Here is a 22,598-nt window from a genome sequence, read left to right as displayed (position 1 = left end):
TCTTCTCTACAAATATAATGCAGCCTTAGCCTAAAGGTTACCCCTGACCTCCTTGCCCAAGGCAACAACCCCCTGAGAGGCCTGCTCAGAGAGAACAGTCACAGGGCTGGGGAGGGGTGCGATAATCTGTTCTCTTCACTCACTGGCCAGAAACCCCACAAGCAAACACAGAAACTTGACCTTGGCTTGGTGCTAAGCTTGCAAGACTATTCTGGGAAAAGCTGAAGTGGAAAGTGCAGTGAGCTACCATGCAGCCGAAAGAAAATCCAAAGGTAAAAGCTGCCCCTTTATTCGGGTACCCTGCTATTCCTCTTGGGGCTGGTAGCCCAGGAAATAGGGAGAAATGACCACATGAAGCAGCAGCCTGCAGTGGTTTCGGCTCAAGAGGTTGGATGTAAAAGTGCTGATGATAATGATAATGAGACACAAGCACATGACCCTCAGCCACATTCCTGCAGGGTGCAGAGAATAAAGTGCAACAACAGGCATGTACACTCTCAAGTGCCTGGAACTTAAAAAAGAAAACTCTTAACAAATGCAAATTGACAAGGAACAAGTGGTGATATGAACAAGATCCTTTGTTACAATCTCCTCTACGTCTCTTGGAACAGTGACCTTCCATGGCTAATTTTTATTTTTTTTTTTTTTATTTTTTTTTTTTTTTATTTTTTTTTTTTTATTTATTTTTTTTTTTAATTTCTTTATTGATTAAGGTGTCACATATTTGTCCTCATCCCCCCATTCCCATCCCACCCCTCTCCCCACGCATGCCCCAATCCCCTGTTGAACTTAACCGTTGGATAGGCTTATATGCATGCATACAGGTCCTTTGGTTGAACTCTCCCCCTCCCCCCCACCCTCTCCCTACCCTCCCCTATCCTCCCTCTGAGGCCCGATAGTCCGATCGATGCCTCCTTGATTCTGGTTCTGTTCTTGTTCCTCAGTCTATGTTGTTCACCATTTCCCCTAGATGAGCGAGATCATATGTCACTAGATATATACTAATAAGAACTGAATGTGAGACGGGCAATAATAGTTATGCTGACAGGCAAATGAATCAATCTGTAGCGAGCTTCCCCCTGGACCAACAGTTCTTTTGAGACCCAATTTCAATGTCCAGTAGTTCCTTATGTGTACATGTCAGCACTGACCCCTCAGCTCTGGATGGTGGACAAATGGTGGTAATGGAGGTCCGACTCCCTCTGGTTTGGTCTCGGCAGAACCCAGGGGCACGGCGTCACCCAGACTAAGGGGCACGTGGCCTCACCCCTACCCAAGGGGCGCGTGGTCTCACCCGGGCCTGGGACCCAGCCTCACCCGGATGGATCCAGGGGCGCACGGCCGCACCCGGACCCAGGATCTGGCTTCACCCCTACCCAGGGACGCTTGGCCTCTCCCAGACCCAGGGGCACGTGGCCTCACCCGGGCCTAGGTGCACGAGGCCTCATCCGGATCCTGGGACACATGGTCTCACCCGGACCCAGGGACGCTTGGCCTCTCCCAGACCCAGGGCCACTTGGGCTCACCCGGGCCTAGGTGCACGAGGCCTCATCCGGATTCAGGGACACATGGTCGCACCCGGACCCAGGGACGCTTGGCCTCTCCCAGACCCAGGGCCACTTGGGCTCACCCGGGCCTAGGTGCACGCGGCCTCACCCGGATCCAGGGACACATGGTCTCACCCAGACCCAGGGATGCTTGGCCTCTCCCAGACCCAGGGCCACTTGGGCTCACCCGGGCCTAGGTGCACGAGGCCTCACCCGGATCCAGGGACACATGGTCGCACCCGGACCCAGTGACGCTTGGCCTCTCCCAGACCCAGGGCCACTTGGGCTCACCCGGGCCTAGGTGCACGCGGCCTCACCCGGATCCAGGGACACATGGTCTCACCCGGACCCAGGGACGCTTGGCCTCTCCCAGACCCAGGGCCACTTGGGCTCACCCGGGCCTAGGTGCACGAGGCCTCACCCGGATCCAGGGACACATGGTCTCTCCCGGACCCAGGGACGCTTGGCCTCTCCCAGACCCAGGGCCACTTGGGCTCACCCGGGCCTAGGTGCATGATGCCTAATCCGGATCCAGGGACACATGGTCTCACCCGGACCCAGGGACGCTTGGCCTCTCCCAGACCCAGGGCCACTTGGGCTCACCCGGGCCTAGGTGCATGAGGCCTCACCCGGATCCAGGGACACATGGTCTCACCCGGACCCAGGGACGCTTGGCCTCTCCCAGACCCAGGGCCACTTGGGCTCACCCGGGCCTAGGTGCACGATGCCTCATCCAGATCCAGGGACACATGGTCGCACCCGGACCCAGTGACGCTTGGCCTCTCCCAGACCCAGGGCCACTTGGGCTCACCCGGGCCTAGGTGCACGCGGCCTCACCCGGATCCAGGGACACATGGTCTCACCCGGACCCAGGGATGCTTGGCCTCTCCCAGACCCAGGGCCACTTGGGCTCACCCGGGCCTAGGTGCACGAGGCCTCACCCGGATCCAGGGACACATGGTCTTACCCGGACCCATGGCTAATTTTTAAAGGCTGTTGTTTCTTTGGGTTGTTCTTTGTTTTATAAGTACCCTCCAAGCCAGCTCCTCCCAGGGAACCAGAATCATTACAGAAAACATGACCTTAGTCTTCTCATTTCTATCAACTTCGAGACTAAGGAATTGCGGATTTACTCACAATGCTCAGGAATATGCACAGAGGCCTTGCAATGGCGTTGGTGGGATGGAACACTCAGGGCCCCACATGACAAGGCCTCAGCCCTGGGAGGCTGCACATAAAGGAGGCCTTCCTCTACTGCCTGGTGGATTAGGTCAACTCTGAAAGAGAGTAGCTGGTCTTGAAAATGAATGATTTCCCATATCCTGGAGACATAAGAACAATTGTCTGTTTTCTGTCCATTTGCTGATGTGTAAGTCAAAGCACAGTGGAATCTCTCTCGAGGAGCACATTGTCCACCACTGTGCTTCTCCTTCAGCGAAGATACTGGTGTACTTAAAACCCTCCTTTCTCCTAGGAGCTCTGGGAGCAGCCCTTCTCCTCTAATAATTACCTAACTCTGGTAACAGGTGGCACTTGAGGAAGTTGCACTCCCCTCAAGCAAATGAAATATAATGAAAATGTAAAAAATAATTGTCTCTGCCCACACACCCTCAAACCACTCATTTCATACTTCTGTCATGGGCTCACTGTTTCCTAGGTTACCAATCTCAAGATAGCTTGCACCATGGAGCCAGTCCATTGATGAAAAGCAGCAATAATTAAGCCAAGAGGTCCCTGGAAAGCCAACCTTCCACCAGTGAGAGCCATCCCCCAAATACTAGGACTGTGCAATTTAAAGTGACTTTCAAATTACTCACAAAACTGTTCTTAGGTCTCAAACAGCCAAGCCGCCCTGCCCTATAGAGATTACTTGGGTGCCAACTTCATAGAACCAGCATTTTTGCCCACTGCATGAAACAAAGATGCCAGGGCAGCTTTTCTCAGGTGAGGTTCTTAAAGCTGCCCTCCTGTATCTAATCCCTATTATCTTAAGCCAGTGGTAGGCAAACTCATTAGTCAACAGAGCCAAATATCAACAGTACAACGACTGAAATTTCTTTTGAGAGCCAAATTTTTTAAACTTAAACTTCTTCTAACGCCACTTCTTCAAAATAGACTCATCCAGGCCGTGGTATTTTGTGGAAGAGCCACACTCAAGGGGCCAAAGAGCCGCAGGTGGCTCGCGAGCCGCAATTTGCCGACCACGGTCTTAAACCAACATCAAGCACCCAAGCTTACAGCAGCAGCCATCACCATAATACTGATGATGGTCATCATCATTATCACCATCATCACAGCTAAAATTTATTGAATGTTTACTATGTGCCAGATACTATCTAAAGTGCTTTCTTAGTATTTTTAATTTAATCCTCACAACAGTCCTTCAGGATAGGTATGATTATTATTCCATTTTACAATTATGGAAACTTAGGCTTAGAGAGGTTAAGTAAGTTGCCCAGGGTTACACAGCCAGTAGTAGGATTTGAACCCAGGCCTTTCCCATCCTAGTGTCTGTACTCTTATCCAGTGTGTCAGTGCTGCCTTAAAATATGTAGTAGTAGTAGTAGTAGTAGTAGTAGTAGTAGTAGTAGTAGTATGAAAAATTGCTGACATCTGTTGAGTGCTCACAGTGAGCCAGGCCTTCTGCTACATGCTTGATTTAAATTATTTTATTTAATCCTTACAACAACCCTGTTAGGTGGGTACTATTATTGTTGACATTTTACAGATGAGTGAAATTGAGGTTGAGAGCTTTTAATTGACATGCCTAAACTCATGTGGTGATGAAGCTCAATAACAAACTCAGGAAATATGGTCCAAAAGTTCAATCCATTAAACTGAACTTTCATTAGGAAAAGGAGGCTTTTCTCCTACTCTACTTAGTCACACTCCCTGCTGTGTCCCAATCTGAACCTACAATGTCCCAGCGAGAATTTGTCAAGTCAATGCCAATGAGGAAGCCTGTTTAGCCATTCTGTGTACCTGCCAGCAGCTCGGATCTGATTAATCTAGGAAGAGATTCAAGTCTCTAAAAGTCTCTCATCACCTCCTTTTCCCCTCAACCTGATTTCTGAAAAAAGTACCTCATTTCCAGCAGTGTCTGCTAATGCTCTGCCCAGAACATCTAATAAGTGTTTACCCAAGGCTCCCAGAGCCCCAGTTAAAGGCCTTAATGTGCAATCCGGCTCTGCGCCTTATTTAATCAGCACCTGAATGAAATGTCTTTTTTGCTAGCAACAGCCAGAGCACAGTCAGCCCGAGTCTTTATGCAAACACAGCTGGTCGACTGGCAAAGGCGATTCAGTTCACAGGCAAAATACACCCCCACCCTCCCGAGTTTATGACAACACTGGTGTGTGATGGAGATAGGGAGACTAAAGACATAAGGATGAAACTGGAATGGGCTCATGCTTACTTTCTCCTCCAGATAATCTTGCTTATCCCTCTTCTACCCACCTAAACACCTGCCCACAGGGCATAACTTGAACTATTTCTGCCAGACAGGCCAATCCTCTCTAACCTCCTAGCTCCTGTCATCCATTCCCTTCCCTCAGAACCACCCAGCCCAGGACAAGACTCATCCCTTCTTCCATCTGGCATTTCCTCCAGCAGCTACTGGAAAGGAACCACAGCCAACCAAGAGATTCCCCATACCCTCCCCCTGCAAGAGCTCAGGCTGGCAGCAGGTCTAAGTCCCTTGACACACCATGCACTGCCAGATATGCAAGCCATGCCCTGTTTAGCTGGCAGAGTAAACAAAGAGGACTGCTACCCAAAAGAGGAGGAGTCTTCTCCAAGCTTTCAAACATAACTGCTGCACCCAAGTACCTTAGGTGCACACGTACCCAGGAGGGTCAGCAAGGAGGGTAGCAAGACACTGATAACCCCAGTTCTCTGGGTGGGGCAGGGTGGGGAAGAGACCAACAATGGGGCAAGGAACTGCTCACAAACATTGGCCACTGCTCAAATACATTGGGATATACCTCACCATTTGGATCAAGTCAGGGTAACAAGGCCCTTTTTAAAATTCATCCTCTGCCCCACATCCAGTTGAGTCTAAGGGCCACTCACACTTCAGTATAAATCTCTAAAATGGAACTGCTTTCTTCCTCGTTCCATCTTGGATATCACCTTATCTAGTGGAATGGGAATTTTGAATTGTAGAAGAGATTGTTTTGGAGCTTGGAGTACTCTGGAAGGAGGAAGGTTTGCATGCAGTGGGTGGGGGAAGAGACTTGGAAGCAAGGAAGAAGGAAAAGGAAAAAGAAAGGATAGCATCACATTCTATTAGTTCTGCTGTAGACTTTAGTGGAGGCACCAACCATTCCATGAGCCATTAAAAATCATTTTCTGTTGTTCATTATGATCCGCAAATGAGTGAGATCATATGATATTTATCTTTCTCTGACTGACTTATTTCACTTAGCATAATGCTTTCCAGCTCCATCCATGTTGTTGCAAATGGTAAGAGTTCCTTCCATTTTACAGCAGCATAGTATTCCATTGTGTAGATGTACCACAGTTTTCTAATCCACTCATCTGCTGATGGGCACTTAGGCTGTTTCCAAATCTTTGCTATTGTAAATTGCTGCTATGAACATAGGAGTGGGGTGGAGGGCAATGGGGATAAGGACACATATGTAATACCTTAATAAATAAAAAAATGAAAAATATTTTCTGGTCACAGGTGGGATGTCTGCTATCTCATTTTCTGTATTTAATGTCTGCCCCCTCTCATCAATGATCTGTGTGTCTGTCCTTGATAGTGTGAACCCTCCTTGGAACAACACAGAGATCACTATCTCACAAGTCCTTATATCAAAGATTCATGGGCAACTGCAGTTGTCTTATTAACAGTCCAGAAATGACAGAGCATTCCTAGTTTTACTTGGTTTGTCAAGGGAAAAATAAGAACTCTGGCCCTGATTATAATATTCAAATGACTGCAAGTTACAGTTGAGACATTTTCCTGTGAAAAACAAAGTAACTCTGTGTGCCTTTGCACATATAATTTCCTATGCCTTGAATTCTGCTCCTTCCTGCAACATCCAACAAACTCCTACTCATTCATTCAGACGTGTTCATTGAACACCTACTATAAGCCTGGCCCTGTTAGAGGCACTAGAATAGAAAACAAGATACATAGGATCTCCCCTCTCATGGAACTAATTTGTCTCTTTTATGATCCAGCTATAATGTCACCTCCTCTAGGAAGATTTCCTTACTTGCACTAGGAAAAAAAGACACTCGGTCCTCTATGCTTTGTTCAAAACTGTTGCTGTACATGTCGTGTTGCAATTTAGTTGATCTCTTTTCTTCCCTGTCTCATCTAAACTGTGAACAACACAAGGACAAAGAATGTTTCTTATTTATCTTTGAATCTCCAGTGCCTGACACAATGTTTGACACTTAATAGCACTGGATAAATGTTTGCTGAATGAATACAAGAATGAATAAATTCCAATGTCTATTTAAGAGTTCTGCAAACAGTTAAGTTAGCATGCAATAACCATGTGTCAATATTTCCTATTGTTAGTTCCTGGAGATCTTAGAGGCTTGAAGGAAGGGAGGGAACGTAGAAGGACTGGGAGGTGCTGAAGGACTGGAATGCCTGGCTGAAACACTCCATTGACAGAATAATACCAGTCACCAAACAAGCTACTGGAACTGTAAAGCCAACTCACAATAACTTGGGGCCCCAACTGAAACCTCTCATTTCAGTCACATTATTTATCACCTATATAAACACTGAGGTTCTACCAGAAGACTAAATGCCCTTCCCACGGGGCAATCATGCCAGACAGGATGAGCTTTTGAACCAACTTCCCACATAAAAGTAGCCACTAAACTAGTCTCTCAAAGTGGGGTCCAAGGTTTATCAGCATCAGAATTACTCGGGAGTTTGTAATAAATGTAGATCCCCATCCTTGACCTATACCTATACCTATAACAAGCTTCCAAGGGGATCTTTCACAGAGAAAGTTCAAGAATCACTGCCCTCCATACCCATAGTTCTTCATGTCCACTCAGCCAGTTACTGGCAGAAGAGGAGCACCTGAGACAAAAAAACTCTCAATTTAACAAGCAATAAGAAAGACCATTCTTGTGTTAAAAATCAATGGGGGGGAGGGTCCTTTTACAACGTGTACCTATAACAAATCATCATGCTGTACCCTTAAAATATCTCACAGTTGCTTGACTGGCATGGTTCAGTGGTTGAGCATCGACCTATGAACCAGGAGGTTATGGCTCGATTCCCAGTCAGGGCACATGCCCAGGTTGCAGGCTCAATCCCCAGTGGGGGGCGTGCCGGAGGCAGTTGATAAATGATTCTCTCTCATCATTGATATTTCTATCTCTCCCTCTCCCTTCCTCTCTGAAATCAATAACAATATATTTAAAAAAATAAATATATCACAATTTCTTTTGTCAAGTATACCTCAATAAAGCTAAAAAAATAACATTAAAAAAGACATGAAAAACCAGGAGAAGTTGAGAAACCTGGCTGTTCTTGCAGAGAGGGTATTTTAATGAGGCATGATGACAACGAGCTACCCACTGAAAAATATAGAAGAGCAAAAAGATGGGAAGTAAGTCACTAGCCTAATAACAATTTTTAAAAATTTATATGATATCAAAAAGGACAAAAAGAAAGTAGGTATTATCCAGATATCTACCAGGGGATTAATACCAAGATCCAACAACATAATTTCCTCATTGGGATGAAAGGGAATGGATACTTCAGGCAGAAAATGGGCTGCAGTTCTAATAACCAGCTCTTTGTGATGGAAATTCAACAAAAAGATGTGTGAGCTGGAGCCGAAAGTGCCTCTCTACTCTGGTTATTTTAAAAAAAAACAAAAACAAAAAAAACAGACAGGATGTTTTCCTAATGGCACAAGGAGACATAGGAACCATGCCCATGAGACCTCAGGAGAACAAACAGGGCCACCAGAGGGAAAAGAAAACAGGGAATTATCAAATCAGCTCTGTCAGTCCATCAGCATTTTCCAGGCACACATTAAACAATTAATGTGCATGTATATATTGTATTAAGCTCTGCAGGAAATTACAAAGAAAAAGAAGCACTATTCCTTTTGGTTAAAAAAAAAAAAAAAGTATTCCCGCTAATGGTAGAGACTAAACAAACGTGCAAAAACAAGCAACTCTTATGAAATCAAACGAAGGACTTGTATGCATGCATATAAGCATAAACAATGGACGCAAAACTCTGGGGGGGGAGGGCATGTGTGGGTGTGGGGTGGGGGGGTAATAGTAAGATATGTACACATATAATACCTCAATAAAAATATAAAAAAAAAACAAAAAAATACAAAAAAAAAAACAAGCAACTCAGCCAAATACTTACAGAATCACCTACATGTATACAAAAAAAAAAAAAAAAACCAAGCAACTCAGCCAAACACCTACAGAATTACCTAACGTATACAAAGGTATACTTTAAAGAATCAAATAGGCTGAGGAATGTTCAGAGAGCTCAGAAAGGAAGAAAAATGGTTTTACTAAAATAATTGGAATAACTAGAGTCAGGTCAGGGTCATTTGAAAAGTTTCATAGAGAATTCTCAGAAGAGTATCTATGGAGGGGAGGAACACATGACAAAGTCCATGATGACGATGACAAAGGTGCCACTTTATGGCAAAGGAACAAAAATTCAGGGACCCTGAGGATTACCCCCTGAATAGGAGCCAGCAACATACTGTAACTCAAAAGCAAGCCCCATGATGGGTTGTACTAACACAGTGGTCGGCAAACTCATTAGTCAACAGAGCCAAATATCAATAGTACAACGATTGAAATTTCTTTTGAGAGCCAAATTTTTAAAACTTAAACTTCTTCTAACGCCACTTCTTCAAAATAGACTCACCCAGGCCGTGGTATTTTGTGGAAGAGCCACACTCAAGGGGCCAAAGAGCTGCATGTGGCTCGCGAGCCGCAGTTTGCTGACCACGGTACTAACAGGTGCATGGCGAGCAACGGCTGGCAAATACATCTTTCCTCTTACTAGCTGTGGGCTGGGCCTCTAGTAAGTTTCAGCATCCAGTTTTATAGACTGTGCGTTAGGAGGGTCTGCAGGCACAAGCCAGGATCCAGAGAAAAGCGACAGAAAGGATTAAAGGGATGGATTCTAATGGCTATCAAAGATGAAAAGGAATTGAGGTGTGTCAGTTTCTGAGTCAGAGGTAAAAATACATTGGGCATATGCCAGCTTTGATCAGCTTTGCCCAGTTTCTCTGTTTAAGTGACCACATAGTTATTCAGAGGATTAAAATGCTTTGTTTGCTTGGGGCCCATTTCATGGAGAAGATAGAGATAGGAAAGGGTTAAATAATTTGTACAGGTTCCCTAGCAAGCCATGAGCTGAACTAGCATCATAATTTTAAATCCCAGGGCTGTCTGTGGGCTGTTTAATCCACCAATGCACACCATTTCTCTTTATAATGGATGCCCCCAAAAGACTGTAACAATGAAAGATGGAAAAATTCTCTGCAAATTTCCATGGGGGAAAAAATAAAACCAACTAAAAAGGAATGTTATGCCTCACTGCTGAGGCCCATATAAACAATATCCTCTTGTGTCCCCCTAGACTGATGGCACAGGACACAGTCCATCTGATAAGCTATCAGCAGATGGCTGGATCCTTCATTGTACCCATTACCCATCCGATGTCAATTCCAAGCAGGAGCCCTTATCAGCACTCTAGACAGCAGATGGGGATGAGGAGGTATAGCTGGTCTGAAGTCAAGGAGTGGGGTGGGGAAGCTAGTTCTCAAATCCATCAGGTTTTCTGTAAAACAAATTCATCACAGAGCAAATGGAACACACTGGAGTATATTCAGCTAATTCCCAGAGTTGCCACAAAAAAGCTCAGAACTGTTTTGAGTATGTGCCATTCTACACTTCCAGCAAGGAGGAAGAAGTAAGCAAATCAAATGGTGAACCAAAAGCAGATAAGCTATATTTGGAGGAAATCAGACTTCTAATATATTATAAAGAAGACATGAAATCAAATAGCAAATGGCAACTCTAAAAAAGAATGGGGTGCACTCAGTATTACTGGCTAAAAAACAGTGCCTTGGGGCTATGGGGATAACATCAATTATTTGCAAAATGTCCAGCCTGGATCCAGCTTACCTTATGTACACATAACACTGAGGACTAAATGGCATTTATTGTGCCTCACTAAGTTCAGTGCCCCATCAGGAGATGTTGACACAGACACACACAGAACCAACAGCAATTGGACAATTAGACAAGACATTCCAAATGGGATCTTTCTGTTAAGTTTCTAAAGCAAAGACAATATAACTTATACAAGGGAAATAAAGGGCCACTAATTTAGGACAACTGGTCTTTACAGATACAATCAATCAAGGACATTTTAAACCTTCTGCTGAGAAATTGTAGGTTTGGGGGTTTAAATAGCTAAGAGAATCTCTTCCTGCTAAAGCCAGCTTGCCACTGTGGCAGCTCAGTTCCTAAGCCACCTCTGCCACTAATGTGGCTGGGTGATTTTTCGTAAACAGCATAATCACTCAGTAAATTCATTTCCTGTCACCCACACCTGCCAAAATAATATGCACAAGGGGACTAGCTATGCTTGAAGAAATATTTATTGGTGTAATTGGTAAATGCCACTGATATTCAGCAAGAAGTTTAACGATGGTGCTGCTTTGCTGACCCTGAGAACCCTCAGACATCTCTGGCTTGAGTTTAGATGTGAGATGGTGCTGCTTCAATCATATAAACCTCTATCAGTCCACATTTCTTCTTTGAGAAATCAGACAAGACCAAAAAGAAACTTGACACCAGGACTATTAATCAAGACCAGAACTCAAGCACAAAAACTGCCCTTCCTTATGCTTCTAAAGCTGGCAATGTGGCCAAGAGGAGGATCTGTGCAACGAGGTTTTGGGAATACATATTTTACAGATTGCAAAATGGGAGATGAGGCGACTAACCAACTTCTCTCTAACTCTTCTATTTCCTGGCCTAAAGCAATGCCATCCTTGTTATAGACAAACTTGCACTCACTGAGGAACAAGGTCTTTCTATAAAGCCAAAACTGAGTCATCCTGTTGTGAGACACACATCAGAAATGTTTCTGCTAAGCTCTCCCCTTTATTTCAGCTAATGTCTCCCCTCCCTCATCATGACCTTTGAACTCCATATAATTTACTGCCAAAATATAGCTTAATTCAGCGAATTCATTTGCCAAAGTATTTCTTTGTACTCATCCTCTCCCCTTTGGAATATACACAGTCACAGGAAACATTTTAACATCTCTTTCTCCAGGTCCAAGTTATTTCATTATAACTCTAAATAAAAGAAGTTATGTGAAAGGGCCTTAAAATAAAACAGTAAAGTGCTAGATAAATGTAAGGTAATATTAACCATACTTACTATCATTAGTCATTGCTGCAACCAAGTCAGCAAACTATTTCCAACCATCTGTTGTGAATTTTTTAAAGACTTATGTAAAGGTTTTAAAATCCACACATTCATGCTTCCCAGAAAGAGCCATAGGTAGGGTATGGAACATTGGAGTCATCAAAGACTAGGTCCCCTGGTAGGCCAGAAGTTACTATTTAAATGACACAAAGCAGTGACTTAGGAGTAAAGGACAGAGGAGTCTACTCCAGGGTGGGCTCAAGTCTTCCTCAGCATGACTCTGTTCAGAGCTTGAGCTAAGCCCAGGGCAATAGAAAATGCACAGGTGACAGGAATCAGTCCATACTCCCCCAAACATCCATCTCTCTGCAGCAACCAGCTCTAAATGCCATAATCATCTATACATATCCCCAAGGGTGACCAGGTCAGGTTGACTTTACTGAGGAGACAGAGGAAGCAGCAAAAGATGAACAAGTCCATCTGACTTAGTTTCCTTTTCCAACCATGGGAGGCAAAAGCATTTCTAGAATAGTTATCTGTTGCATCCCAGGCCACTGCTTAATGGAGAAAAGGACCACAGAACATAGGCTGTCAATAGCTAGGAGTGAAAATTCTGTCTCATTTTGCAGATGGGCAAACTAAGGTCCAGGAAGAGTACTCTCCCCAGTCACACAACTAATTAATGCCAAAACTAAATCTCCAGAGTCTTCTAAAAGCCTCTAAAAACCTTTCCAGTAAAAACCATGGTACTGCCAGGTTTGACGTCATCACACCAAGAGCAGCCCCAGTCGGGCTGAATTTAGTCCTTTGTTGACCTTCTAGATATGTGGCTGCCAGAGGCCTCAAGACCCTTTTGTGGAAGAGGTGCCCTCTGACCCTCACCACCTGCCGTCCAAAAAAAGCACTCCTGTCCCAAGAGCCTCATGCAACAGTGGCTGAGATGCGTTGTTTCCTCTCATTAACAAACAGGCCATTCATGAAAAAAAAGAAAGAGGACTGGCTCAAATTTACACAGAAGGTCTAGCTGGGAGAGCCCTGAGCTTCCTGTGAATAGCACCACTTCTCAAGAAGCCTTTTCTTATAATAATAAAAAAAAAAATGTTGCCCCCTCCAGCTCTGCTCAGTAATGAGAGCCACCCAATCAATAACAGCCTCTTTATTACAAAGCTATCTGCATCTCTTTGCCACACCTGCAAAATGGGAAGGGCTTGAGGTCATTTACCACATTTTACAGATAGGAAAACTGAGGCCAAGAATCTGCAATCAAGGAGCTCTAGAACAAAGAGGTAACAAGCTTGTGAGCCTCAAGTAGGCATTGTCATGCTGATCAGCCTCAGCCTCCCCACAGGGACTGCCCTATTTCACTGCCAGCTTGCCATCCCAAAGACCAACCCGAAGATAATTCATCTTTTGGCTGCAGGCAAGTGACCACCCTATCCCTAGGCACCCAACAAGCCAGAAAAATGGAGATAATAATCTTAACCTCCTGCCCCACATAGGGCTGTCACAAGTCTCCTGAGAATAACCTACAAATACAAATGCAATAAAGATTTTAATGACAGGTTTCAAAACTATTTCTGAATAAAACACACCAAGTTTTCCACATCCTGAAATTTACAAAAGATTTGTTTCCCTTTCTCCTCTTCCTTATCCTCCATGATTTTATAGTTTTATAACATCTCTTCACACAGGCTGAGTACAGAAAGACAGCCTCACTCTTGGTCTTCAATCAGATTATTTTTATGTATCTGACACTTTCCTTTTTAATACAGTTTGTTTTTCTTAATATGGCTAATGGAAGGTAAAGAAATCAGCTCTCTGAGTGCCCCTGGACCATGACCACAGCAGATAGGATAAGAATGATAAGATAAAGAGGTTTGCAAAAAAATTAAATAGAATTTTCACCAGAATAGAAACCACCAGTCCAGTGTTCCTGAGTCAGCCTGGGGCCTGTTTCAGAGAGCACTTAGTAGGAGCTTGGTGCTGCTCCAAACCCTCAGAATTCAAAAGCAGACATCATCCTAAGAGTACAAACTCCCAAATGAAAGAATAATTAAGGGAAACCCATAAAAGTATTTTCCCAAAGTACCCTAGTAGAGAAAAGGAACCTTATTTGATCACCTCCAGTAAAGAATGTCACCAGGCCTCTGGGGATTAACTGTGACAGAGAGCATGGGGGCTGGGCCAGGTCTCCAGATGTGATTCAGAAAGGGCACCTGGCTGGGCTGGACTTCCTGCTTGTGAAAGGCCCCAGCAGGGCTGGGAGGGACAGGCAGCCAGTCTGAGAGCCATTCAGCTCTGGTGCTATGTTCTTTCCCCACACTGTGAGGCTGATGCATTGTGCAAAGGTGAAAGGAAGCCAATCTGAAATATGCACAAAAACAGATCTTTGGAAAATCATTTTTAAAGGTCCCACTTCCCGAAGGGATGAGGTGCTGTACACTGCCAAGTGTCCTAAGCAAACTAACGACTCTTATCACTAAGGCTGCCCAGGAAAAAGTCAACAAACTCACATGCATCATGGTGACCAGGTGACAGGGGTTGAGCAGGTAGATGACAGTCTTGGTGGCGAACTTAAAGCCCACCTCCACCCCGAAGGTCAGGCACAGGGCTACTAAGAGCAGATTCTTGCTCAGGCTCTCCTTGCCTTCCTCTGGCCGCTGGGTCACCTGCTCTGGCTGGCAGCCATGGCCACCCCTACCGTCCTCCTTCGTCTGCCTCAGGATGTGCCGCAGGGCCACCAGGATCTCCAACAGGGCCAGGGTCAGGACCACCACACTTTCCAGCAGCCGCTGCTGCCAAGAGAGGAAGGCAGCACAGTCGGGGCCCCCATTGCCTGCAAAGCTGGGGTCCACGCCCCCATAGAGCCAGTCCAGAAGAGTTTGGTAGCTATACCGGGACATGATGCAAAGTGGCTCCCCTCGACCACTGTGCAGGAAGCAAGAGTGAGATGGAACACAAGCCCAGAGAGTTGCCCGGGTGGTGGGACATGTACAGAGGGCACACACCCACACCCGCACTCCCTCCAGACACGGGGGCACCGAGAGCAGGGGAGGGGAAGCTACACGCGAGGCCCGGGGTAAAGTGCTGGCTCTAACTTGTCCCCACGGCTGTCTGGGGAGCCCCCCGCGCTTCTCCAGTGGCCACCAACGAGGCAGGGTTGAAACGAGCCGTTGGCCAATCTAAAAGGAAGGAGAGGAAAAAAAAAAAGGTCTCAAAGAGGCAATTGCATCGGGAATTACCAAGCGGGGAAGGGTAACTAGCGAGGGAAGAAAAGGGGAACCCAGGCAGTGGCGAAGCAAGCAGGGGTCAGGGGAAGTCAGAGGCGGAGAGGTTCAGGGCCGAGGGGACCCAGCAGTGCCTCGGGAGCGAACCAGGGGGTGACGGGGGTGAGAGCGAGGAACACGCGGAGGCCAGGAGAGGAGCTAGGGGGCCGGGCAGGCAGGGAGGGCGACAGGGACGGCAGGGACGCCGGACTCCTCCTTTCACACACTCGCCACTGGGGATCGCTTACTCCGGCAACCGCGTGGCCTTCTCTGCCCCCAGCTAGCAACTTCGCCGCGGTCGGGTCCCTCCGGCCAATTTAGAACCCTCCAGGTCCAGCCGCCCGCCCCCGGGTACACCCCCAAGCCCCCAACTCCACCCCCGGCTCCCGCCCTCTGGGCAGCACCTCCCCCAGCCCGCGGCCCGCCCGGGACCAGCCCCCTTCGCGCGGGCAGCGGCGGGAGGAAGCCGGCAGGGAAAGAGGGAGGGAGGGAGGGAGGTAGGAGGGAGGCCGGGCCGGCCAGGGGCTGGGCTACAGCCGGCCCCCTCCCTCCAACCAGGCGCCGCATCTTCCCGCGCCTCCCACCCGGCCCCAGGAACCGGCCGCCGCGCCCCTTGGGGCTCCACTCACCGGCAGCTCGGCCCGCGGCCCCGGCTCGGGCCACCTCTAGGCTCCCGAGCTCCCTGCGCCCCGGCGCTCGGCTTCCCGGGCGGCCGCAGCCGCCGCGCACGGCTCCTCCTCCCGTCTTCCTCCCCCTGCAGCCGCTGCGCTCGCTTCCTCCTTCTTCCCCTCTCTCTCCTCCCCCTCGCCGCCGCTGCCTCCTCCGGTACTGCTCAGCCCGCCCCCCCCCCCCCCCCCCCCAGTGCTCCACGCTCGCTGGCCACGACTACCCCGCCTCGCTTCCTTCCCTCTTCGGGCCCCCTCGCACCCGCCACCGCCACCCCCAGTCACACCTCCCACCTTGCTTCTTGGCTCTCCCTCCCCTCTTCTTCCTCTGGGCTCAATCTCCGCCTCCTTCCCCTCCTTCCTGGGCCTGCCTCGTATTCTGCACTCTTGGAGCCTGCTGGCAGCACATCCACCTTCCTTCCCCAAAGGGTGCTGAAGGCTCCTCCTTCTGTGAAGCCTTTTGACTGACTCCACATCCTGCGACTAGCGTCTCCCAGGCACGTCTTTTTGCTCCGGGTACTTAGCTGGCTTTAAGTTCTCCAGGGGCTGAAGTCTAGTGCAGAGTAGCTGGGCCAGCTTTCCTTTGGGGTGTTGGCTGGGTCTGGCCTTCTCCTCCTGGAGTCTCCTCCTTTTTGCACTGGAATAGTAGACTCTTTTTGCCCTAGGATAGTGCAGGACCAGGATGGCAGCTTCTCTCATTTCTAGCTACAGCCCCACTCCTCACACTTCAGTCCCTAGGACACGGGCTTCTAGTCCTTTTCCCTGCTCTTCCCCCTCCTGCTTGGATTTGGTATTTCTCTCTCTTTACCTTGGGCTGCACAGCCCACCTCTGCCACTCCCTCTCCAGGCGCTCCCTTCTCCCCTTTCTCCTACAATGCCTTCAATTGGAGACTTGCCAGACCAAAAGAAAACTCCCCTGACCTCCTTCACTCCTTCCTCCTAGCAAGGCAGCAGCTGCTTCCCAAACTGTAATACACTTGGCACTTGGTGAAGAGTCCTGACACTGAAAGGCCAGCCAGGACAATGTGGGTGTGGGAAGGGCCCAAGAATTGGTAAGGACATCTGATTGAAACAGGGCCCTTTCTCACCTGCTGCTTTCTACCCATAGACTATGGCTTGCTTTTCTTGGGATAAGGAAACAGGAAAAGGACCTTCTTAAAATCTACCTTATGTTGCTTTAATATTTATTGAAGACTTACAATGAGTTAGGAGAATATCCAGAAAAACACAGCTGGGTACCTTGCCTAGGAAACACTTGGGGTGTTGGCTGCAAGCCAGACTCAAAATATAAAATAAAATATGCTATATTATCAGGCCATTGTCCTCCCATCCTAAGTCTGATTATAGCCTCAGAGCCAGGTAGCTTGTCTAATTCCAAGTTTTTGTACAGAATCTACCATAGGCTGGATGCTCTTCAAATGCTAATTAATAAAGAACAACCACGCCCTGGCCAGTTTGGCTCAGTGTACAGAGTAGGCCTGCACACAGGTTGGTGGTTTGATTCCTGGTCAGGGGCATATGTGCAGGAGGCAACCAATCTGTTTCTCTTTCTCTCTCTCTCTCTCTCTCTCTCTCTCTCTCTCTCTCTCTCCCCTCCCTTCCACTCTATTTAAAAGCAATGGGAAAATATCCTTGGGTGAGGATTTAAAAATTTTTTTAAAGAACAACCACAAACAAACTGATTCAGAGGCTCACTTATTCATTCTCCTTAGGTGTTTTGTTAATCCTCTGCAACAAAACCGGAAACTAAGGATAAAGCTGTGGAGCTCCTGGCAATGACATGCAGCATCTGGAGACCTCAAGTTCCTATGTTGAAGGAAATAAGAATGAGGTGTGAAAAATAATATAAATGGAGCCACTTTATTTTTTAATTTTTATTGATTTGAGAGAGAATCATCAGTTTGTTGTTCTGCTTATTTATGCATTCATTGGTTGATTCTTGTATGTCCCCTGATTGGAGTTCAAACCTACAACCTTGGTGTATGAGACAATGCTCTATAACCAACTGAACTACCTGCCCAGGGCTAACTGGAGCTACTTTAAAATGGAGTTGGAGCTTCCATCCCAGAGAAGCTGCGTTTCATATCTTACCCTCCAAACTTTTGGAATGATAAAACTGAGCAAAATAACCTTTGAACGGACCTAAAGCAGCACTGTATTCCAAACAATTGTTTGCAAAGATAACAAGAAAGCAGACATTTATGACCATGGGATTGAAAATTAAAGACCTTATTTAGAATTAGTATCACTATTTTAGCTTATCTGCACTTATAGAAATGCCTTACTTCTATTCCTGTAATTGTTCCCCTTCCCTTTCTCATAAATGGCCCCTTCACCTCCTATTCCAAATGCTATTTGAGTTACTGCCAGAATCAGTGCTTCCCGACAAGCTATTCTTTTGGATCTCAAATAAACGCTTGTTTCTCTCACTTTGGCCTTTTATTTTAGGTTAATAGGCTAGACCAACTCAATAAATGGCTTCATTAATCCCTCCAATTTCTATGCTGAACTTCAGTTGGGAATTTAGCCTAGAGTCCTTGTGTTTGCAAAATGACTGTCTTTAAATAACTGTAGCCAGGCCAACTTTCTCACCTGAGCCACAAATGATTCTTTTTTTCATAGGTAGAATCACCAAGTGTTTTTATAATTAAATTTATGTCTTTTACTTGCTGCAATTTATTCAACCTCTCTCTATCTCAATTTCTATGTATTAAATGAAGGGTTGTTAATGATCTGTTGTTCAATTCCTAGGATTATATACATTTAAGTAAGTTGAACTATATAGAACAGTATGTAGTATCTGGTGCATAGAAAGTGCTCAGTAAGTGCTTCCCATTATTTTACCCAGTTCTGCATCTGCTCATACATGCATACATACTCAAATTCGGTGCCCTCCCCCACATCTGTATAAACAGTCCTACCCATCCTTCTAACCCCAAGTGAAACTGCAGTCTCGTAAACCTCACCCCCAGTTCCCAGAGCTTTCTGCCTCCTCTAAACTTCTATAGCAGTTATTGCCTGCACTACTCATTTTATTCTGAATCACATACTGCCTTCCATTGTTCTCATTGTTAGTCCTGTCTCCCACACTCAGATCTTTGACAGCAGAAATGGTTCTTAATCTTTTCTAACACGCCCCCCACAGCACCTAGCAGAGTGGTAAAGATAGTAGGTAGTAGACAAACACTAGGAGATTGTTGTCCCCATAGAGTTCAGTTCCAGCAATAATTGAACTGAAACACTGTGTCAAATTTTAGAATCTCAAAAAGCTTCACACAAATGTCCTGATCATTTTCTTGCTGGAACACAGGCCAGAGGCTTCTTGTCTCCAAACAGTAACAAGAGCAAATGAGCTTTGCTTTTTAAGAGGAGCCTTGCAGAGCACATGAAAAGGAAACCTGGAATCCAGGCTCCGTTCAGAGAGACCTTGGGGAGAGTCATCTCTCTCTGTTTCAGTGTATTCAGATAAAATGAAGGGGTTGAACTAGAATGGTTTCTAAGATACCTGCTGGCTATAATATTCTATGATTCTAGGAACTCAGCCTTCCCTCTTTTCATCCAAGTCATGTTTGAATCTTAAAGCAGAAAGCTGATCTACCTGGATTGGTGACCTGAGCCACCTTTCTGCCTATTAAGACAAGACCCTAAATTCCTTTGTCCAAAGTACCTTCCCAGTTATGAGCTCAGCTGACTTCCTGTGAAGTCCAAAGTGTCAAAATTATTATCACAGAAAAAATGAAGTTCAGAGTGGTAAAGTGACTTGTCTAAGATCACACAAGTTAGTGGCAGAGAACTAGAATTTGAGGTTCAACAGCATGGGCTTGCTCTTTGACTTGGCCATCTGACCTTTTCTATTCCTGCAATTAATATCCTTTGAGACTACTCCTGCCCCTCTACCCCAATATAACCTGAAAGTCAAATTCATACATGATCAACCACAAGCAAAAACCAATGCACAATCCTGATATTATATCAAGTGTTATCAGTAAAAATAAACTGCATGTGTATGGAGGAGAATGAAGAGAGAAGTTTTTGTCTTGATCTATCTGCTTAGTGCTTCTTTACCCACAATCATCAACACCAGCATACATTTTTAACCATAATTTAACATTTCAATTAAGCAATAAAGTTTGTGTATTCTGCATTCTCTCAAGGCTATAGCCAACTCCTTGTTTTCTTAAGTATGTAAATAAAGTCAGGTGTTTTCACTTCTTATCTAGCTCCCCCCCCCCTTTTTTTTTTTTTACAACTTAGAGCCACCTGTTTCAGGAGAGAAGCACTGCTTGGCAGCTAGCCCTAAAGACCCACAGGTGTCTTCACTTCTCGGGAAAAGCAGCATGTTCGAATTCTCCTTCAGCTCTCCCTTTCTTTACACCCAGGAGATGGCATGTCTACAGCCCCTTCCCCTGATCTCTTTGTTCTGCCTTCCTGCTACATCCTTATAAAAACATCTGCCTGCACTGAGATATTAAGATGGGTTCTTGAGGACAGGAGTCCCCCATCTTCTCAAGATGCTGGCACTCAAACCTCTTTCCTTTTCACCAACACCTGTCTCACAAATTTGACTTTCATTGTGGCAGGCAGCTGCTGCTGTCTTTTGCAGCAAGGGTTCAGGAACCTGGAGAAGGAGCCGCACATAAATGGATACACTAGACAAGAAATATAAATTTGTAAGGTGGATCACTTCCCTCTAGTGGAGAAGCTCTCTGACTTTTCTGTCCCCTTTGCTTTTATTTACTAGAACATACATTTGCCCTTTAGCAGAGCAAACACACATATCAAAGGTAAGGTTTTGTAAACAGTAAAAGATTATCAGGTTACGGGAATTGCCTTCAGCCACCATTGTCTCAACAGAACAATAGGTGCATAGCCTTTAGCCCTTGCTAAAAGCCCCATCAGCTTTCTGAAGGACTTTTTGCATAATTATGACCTACTGGTCTTAGCCTCAAGCATACCCCCCTTTTTGTTTAAATAAATTTTAGAGCTGGGTCCTTTTAAGATTTTAAATTCAATGAAAAGGATTGAGTTCTTTCATGTCCTTTTAAAATTGTTGTCAGGCATCAAAGGAATCAGTCTGCAGTAAGCTCCTTTCTGAGTCAACAGTTCTATGAATCCCCTTCCCAATCACTGTCCAACAGTTTTTTTATGGGTTCCCTTCTCAATCACTGTCCCCTGTGACATGACAGCAATGATATTCCAGTTCTGGATGGTGGACAAATGATGAGAAATGACAATGCAGGTCCCAGCTTCTTTGGCTTTGTCCAGGGCAACCTGCACCAACGCACTGCTGATGACTGCTAGCATGGCAAGGCGTCTTTACCATCCCCTACCTCTGGACTGTTTCTCCTCTGTCTCATCAGCATGTTGCTTGGGGCCACTGCTATCTGTGGTTGGAGTAGTCTGGTCAGTTCCTCTCTCAGATCCATTATTGTAGGAATCCACATGGGTTTGGAGGAGTTTTCTGGAAATATACAAGCATATCCTCGACCAAAGGTTAATAAAGGAACCTTTCTATAAACTAGACTCGGGATCTTTTCATTTTGCCAAACCATTTTCCTTTGGCTTATTCTGACACCAGTGTAATTTCATGGGTGTCTTTCCCATCAGCATTACAAGTGAAAAAATTTTAAAGTAAAAAATTTAAAGTAATTAAGGCTTGATGTAGTTTACTTACAGGAGATTACTCTACTATCCACCCCTTTTTGTTTGTTTGTTTTAAATTGGGAACATGCAAGTGGGACATTCCTTGAACTTATTGCATGATAAGCAGCTTTACTATAAGATGAACCATCTTATATAATAAAAGGGTAATATGCAAATTGACCCTAATGGCAGAATGATCAGAATGACCACTGGACCAGTCACTATGAGGCACACTGACCACCTCTCGGTTCCTTTCCCTGGCCAGCAGGCTATGATCGCCTGATGGCGAATGGGGAACCAAGGGTAGGTGGAAGGGGATGCAGGTGGCGCCAGGCTAAGGCCCCTGCCCCACCAGTCACCCCACACACAGAGAGAAACTTGTGGTGGGGGCGGGGCCAGTGAGCAGGTGGGAACGGCCGACCTCTTGGTCCCTTCCCCTGGCCGTCACCCCATGGCAAAAGGGGAACCAGGGGTAGGTGGGGGGAGGGGTGGCTAGGGGCAGCTGGGGATGATGGCCCTGATCTCAGGCCAGGCCTAGGGACCATAACTGGGCACGAATTTCATGTGCCAGGCCTCTAGTCAGTAAAAAATAGTTAATGTTACAGGAATAGGTTCCTGCCTAGTACAATTAAGTTCCCCTAAATATACACATATTTCAATTTGTCAATTTAAGTCAGTCTGAAATAAGGTTTATTTTCTAACTTCATTTGTCCTTGGGTGTGGACAGTAAATGACACTAATTGAATTTCTGCTATAAGTATTTGAGCATTTCCACATAAGCTTTGCTAGGGAGGCAAAATGCAAATTATTTACTTTTCTTTTTGAGACCTAATACATTGACTTTTAATTACAGTTTTTTAGATATTCAAAGGTCATTTCCCTTTATTTCCTCACAGAGTAATTTCTAGGCCACATTTAGGGAGTTTCTTTTAAAAACTTTTTTCTTTCTTTTAAACAGAACAAAAAAACTTCATTGCTTTTCAGATGCTGGCCAATACTGCCATGCCTACATTTCAAGTAAACATAACTCTCTTTTTATTTATGGTGTCTTACTAATGATGAGA

At 45.8% G+C, this 22,598-nt stretch overlaps 1 protein-coding gene across 5 annotated transcripts in view; it reads right to left on the bottom strand.

Annotated features, from left to right (window-relative positions):
• Positions 1-15,965, bottom strand: part of TMEM164 (transmembrane protein 164) — a 255,268-nt gene extending 239,303 nt beyond the window's left edge. The window contains exons 1-3 of one of the 5 annotated variants that reach the window (XM_054723528.1): positions 15,856-15,965; positions 15,059-15,142; positions 14,474-14,888 (exon numbers count right to left, since the gene is read on the bottom strand). In XM_054723528.1, the coding sequence (XP_054579503.1) occupies positions 14,474-14,863 (390 nt within the window). In that variant the 5' untranslated portion in view covers positions 14,864-14,888; positions 15,059-15,142; positions 15,856-15,965. Of the gene's footprint in view, positions 1-14,473; positions 14,889-15,058; positions 15,143-15,474; positions 15,543-15,855 lie in introns of those variants that run through there. The other 4 variants (XM_054723602.1, XM_054723507.1, XM_054723586.1 and 1 more) reach the window with 4 other exon arrangements.
• Between the last annotated feature and the right edge of the window lie 6,633 nt (positions 15,966-22,598).

The sequence above is a fragment of the Eptesicus fuscus genome, chromosome 1, assembly GCF_027574615.1.
Source record: "Eptesicus fuscus isolate TK198812 chromosome 1, DD_ASM_mEF_20220401, whole genome shotgun sequence".
Classification (NCBI taxonomy): domain Eukaryota; kingdom Metazoa; phylum Chordata; class Mammalia; order Chiroptera; family Vespertilionidae; genus Eptesicus; species Eptesicus fuscus.
The sequence above is the reverse complement of the archived record's forward strand: the minus strand, read 5'-3'. Positions and strand labels throughout refer to the sequence as shown.